The sequence below is a fragment of the Pinus tabuliformis genome, chromosome 3_1 (assembly GCF_031772625.1).
Source record: "Pinus tabuliformis cultivar Carrire ecotype Pingquan chromosome 3_1, CPIR1, whole genome shotgun sequence".
Classification (NCBI taxonomy): Eukaryota; Viridiplantae; Streptophyta; class Pinopsida; order Pinales; family Pinaceae; genus Pinus; species Pinus tabuliformis.
In genome coordinates, this window is record NC_142301.1 from 777,654,880 (window position 1) to 777,658,532 (window position 3,653).

At 38.5% G+C, this 3,653-nt stretch overlaps 1 protein-coding gene across 1 annotated transcript; it reads right to left on the reverse strand.

The window, feature by feature from the left end:
• Positions 1 to 1,925: 1,925 nt before the first annotated feature.
• Positions 1,926 to 3,388, reverse strand: LOC149189702 (transcription factor MYB57-like). The gene is made up of 3 exons (XM_089413267.1): positions 3,124 to 3,388; positions 2,753 to 2,882; positions 1,926 to 2,673 (listed from the first exon to the last, which is right to left on the reverse strand). The coding sequence occupies exons 1-3, from the start codon at positions 3,272 to 3,274 to the stop codon at positions 1,995 to 1,997; spliced, it is 960 nt and encodes a 319-aa protein (XP_089269393.1). The 5' UTR covers positions 3,275 to 3,388; the 3' UTR covers positions 1,926 to 1,994.
• Between the last annotated feature and the right edge of the window lie 265 nt (positions 3,389 to 3,653).

Consider the following 3,653-nt stretch of genomic DNA (forward strand, 5'->3'; position numbering starts at 1 on the left):
TGAATTGCTCTATAGAAGTAGTGGCACTTGTATAAATTTGGATGAATATTGTTGCCCTATGTTCCATCTATAATTTTTCTTCTATGACAATGATATCATACTGTGTAAGCTACGAAATTGGTGAAATGGGGTCACTCAATCCTCTATATGCTGCAAATTTTTTATTAAGTTATGGCATGGTCGAATAAATATGTAATAATAATGAATGCGAAAATACCAAGTGTAGAGGGCCACAAAGGATGTCAAGGGTTTGTAGATTAGCATGAGATCGATGTTGTAGAGGCCATGGGACTCCTATCAACAACAAGACAACAATTAATTTCTAAAATGTTACAAATCAATGGATGTAGTGAATCCATGTAAGAATGCTCCTACAATCACGAATGAAGATCTAAGAGTAGAAAAACATGTAATGCTTGTAGACCAAATATGATACATACAATGTATGGCCCAACAAATGGGTTCCAAAAGTTCCAAAAAGAGGTTGAAGATTCTTGCAAAACCTTGAGACTAAAATATACTTCAAACCCTACTTCCCACCGACTTGTAACTTCTAATACTAATATATGTTCCCACCGACTTGTAACTTCTAATACTAATATATGGATATTGGGAGATAATATGTAGATGGATTAAACATCTAGAGAAAGAAATAGAAAACGTAATATCTACCTGAATCTAATCACAAAAACATTGATAAAAGTACACGAACAAAATATATCACAAAATATGAAAAGGGAGAGAAATTGAGAAGAAGGATTCCATTGGAAAAAACCATTATGTATATAGTGTCTATTCAATTATGTATTTAATGTCTATTACCTTTGCAAATATGCTAAGAATCCTTGCAATCATCACTGTTTTCGCGGCTAAGTATCCAGGTTTCTTAATGAATGCAAACAGTGACAAGGATACTATCGCTAAGAAATGGTTGCCCATCCAACTACTTGTAACATCATAGCCCACTAAATTGCATTGCAGGCTTGATAAAGCAATGTGAGGAAGTTGTATGGCCTTTTCTAGGATTGTTGACCAAGAATGCATTTCAAAAGTTCCCAGGTATGTCTTGTATGTTATGCAGTAATTTGAAGCGAGAACAGAGGTGCATGGAGAGAACATAAGAAACGGGAGAAGCATGGAGCTCTACGCCGAAGGAGAATACACGTCTGTGTTGGTGTCTGCTATGAAGAATTGTGAATGGAGAAAAGAAAAGATAGAGGGAGCAGACCGAGGACATAGGAGTAGAGAAAAGCTTCGCAGCAGCAAAAGAACTTGATTCTGCAAAATCACAAGGAAGCAAGTGAATAAACTGTAATTTCATAATTTTCTTTCAGATTGTAAGCTTGGTTGAGAAAATCCAGCTGTGCCTAATTTGTTGAATCCCCTTCTATGTGTTTTTGATGTTTTATTTTCTGTGTATTGATGTTATAATTGTTCTATACTCGATTTACTACACCTTAGACCTATGTGTGCTTGACGTTTTCATCGCTGTGGATGAATATTATAATTGCTCTGTATTCCAGGTATTATAGCTTACAGCTGTTTTCTCTGATAGAGCTCATTGAGTTCGTAATTGTGTTGGTGGTTTGAAAAGAAGGAAGAAAACGAAGAAACTTCAGGGTACATAGGTTTTCTCTGCCATGAAAGTGGTAACAGAGCAGTGCTCATTGGAGGCTTTCGAAGAGTGAATTCGGCAGAGACATACGGTGTCTCCATTAAGGATGATGTGATATGAAAAAATGCAATCAATATGTAAAATTTCGGTAATCAAGTCCTGCCGGTTCGTGCTGACAAAAGATATCCACACTTTCGTCATTCATTAGACAACCATAAAAAATTAACAGGACCAACCAGTGAATTAGACTAATCTTACCAAGAATTTGCATTTCTTTTCAGCGTTTAGCAAATTCTACAGATCTGATGTAAAGAAAAGAATAATAAATTAGAATAAAACTATTCTAATTGGTTGGTCTCTTCATTGTTCTTTAACATGATCATGTATCATACCAAATCTCCGGAGGTCGACTGTGATTGAAACGGTCATCTTGTTCATCCATGTTCCATAGCACATCCGAATAACAATTCAAGTAACTCTCTTTGTCCGAGAAGAACTCTGGCGAAGCTACCATACTGGAAAAAGAAGTTGGTAATTTGCTATCCGTAGTGGCATTATCTGGAAAAGACTCAGACGACATCAGTGTTGCAACAGAACTCACTGAGAAATTGAATGGTAAGCTGTTCTGCTTGACTAATCCTTCTAAGTGTCCCTGCGAAGTTAAATACGGTTTCCCATCATCGCTGATTAGGGAAGGACCCTCAATTTGTATCTGCAGTACATTTTCATAATTTCCTTCAATAGCCGGAATTACCACCGGTGAAACATTATCTTGCAGATATGGGGTTTCGTGTCTCTCGACCTCTACCTTCTCAGTATTTTCCGCTAGGAAGCTACTGTAAGGATCTGCGCTGTCTAGATTGGACGGCATCTCAGATGAAGTTCTGAGGCAATAGAAGCCCTTTGAACGCTTAGAACGCATTGATCGGTTGTCTCCATGCATGCCAGTTGTGCTACTCTCAGCAGTTAGGTTCATTTTTTTCTTGATGCGAGTTCTCCAGTAATTCTTGATTTCATTGTCCGTCCTTCCGGGTAATCTCTGTGCTATCCGAGACCACCTGGCAATTTAATGTTATATATATTTAGAAGACATATGTAGTGATGGTATATTGTATTTTATGAGTATATATGTTGTACCTGTTTCCCCAATGGCCCTGGAGTTCGATAATCAAACGGTCTTCCTCTGGAGTGATTTTGCTGCGTTTCAGATCTGGCCGGAGATAGTTAATCCACCTTAACCTGCAACTCTTACCAGTTCTCTGCATCCCTGCACAATGCATACATTTAGGGTTTTTGACTTAGAGAAAAAAAAATCAGGAGAACAAATTAATTTCTCTGCAGGGAAAAAATTTTCATGCCAAGCAACGATAAGCACTTGAAATTTCCCTAAATGGATATACTTTCGTACACATCCCATAATCAATTAACTGAAACTTCACGACAAGACAACATTTTTGTACACGTTCCATAATCTATGAACGATTTGAAAGACCTTTATTCCTACATACCCGCTGCTTTGGCCAGAAAGTTCCAGCGCCCTTCCCCGTGTAATCTTATAGACTTACTAAGCAGAATGTCCTCTTCGACGGTCCAGGGACCCTTCCTCGTTTCGGTTTCGTCCTGATCTTTGTTCGCGCAAGGTACCCACCAATTTTCCATTATATTAGCCCAAAAGCCTACAGCTTTAGTGTACAGATCTAGTATACTGCACACTCGGAGTCTGGAGACACTGACTGTATGTCTATAATCAGCTAATCACGAATGTCCGTTTATAGAAAGCTTCCCTTGAATGCCAAGCCGAGTATCTTGTCCTTCGCCAGTTATAGCCCTCTACGGTACCGGTCCCGGGATGACAAATACAATTAGGTAGGCTCATGCTTTGGACTCTGGAGGATCTAAACCGCCCGCATTCCATGCCAGCAAGAAAGTGAAAGACATTAAAGATCTGTTTTGGACAAAAGCTAAAAATAGCAGTTTCAGAAAAATTTTAAAGGCGTCGAATTGCTCTGAAACGACACTTGGCAACCTAGGAGCTTTT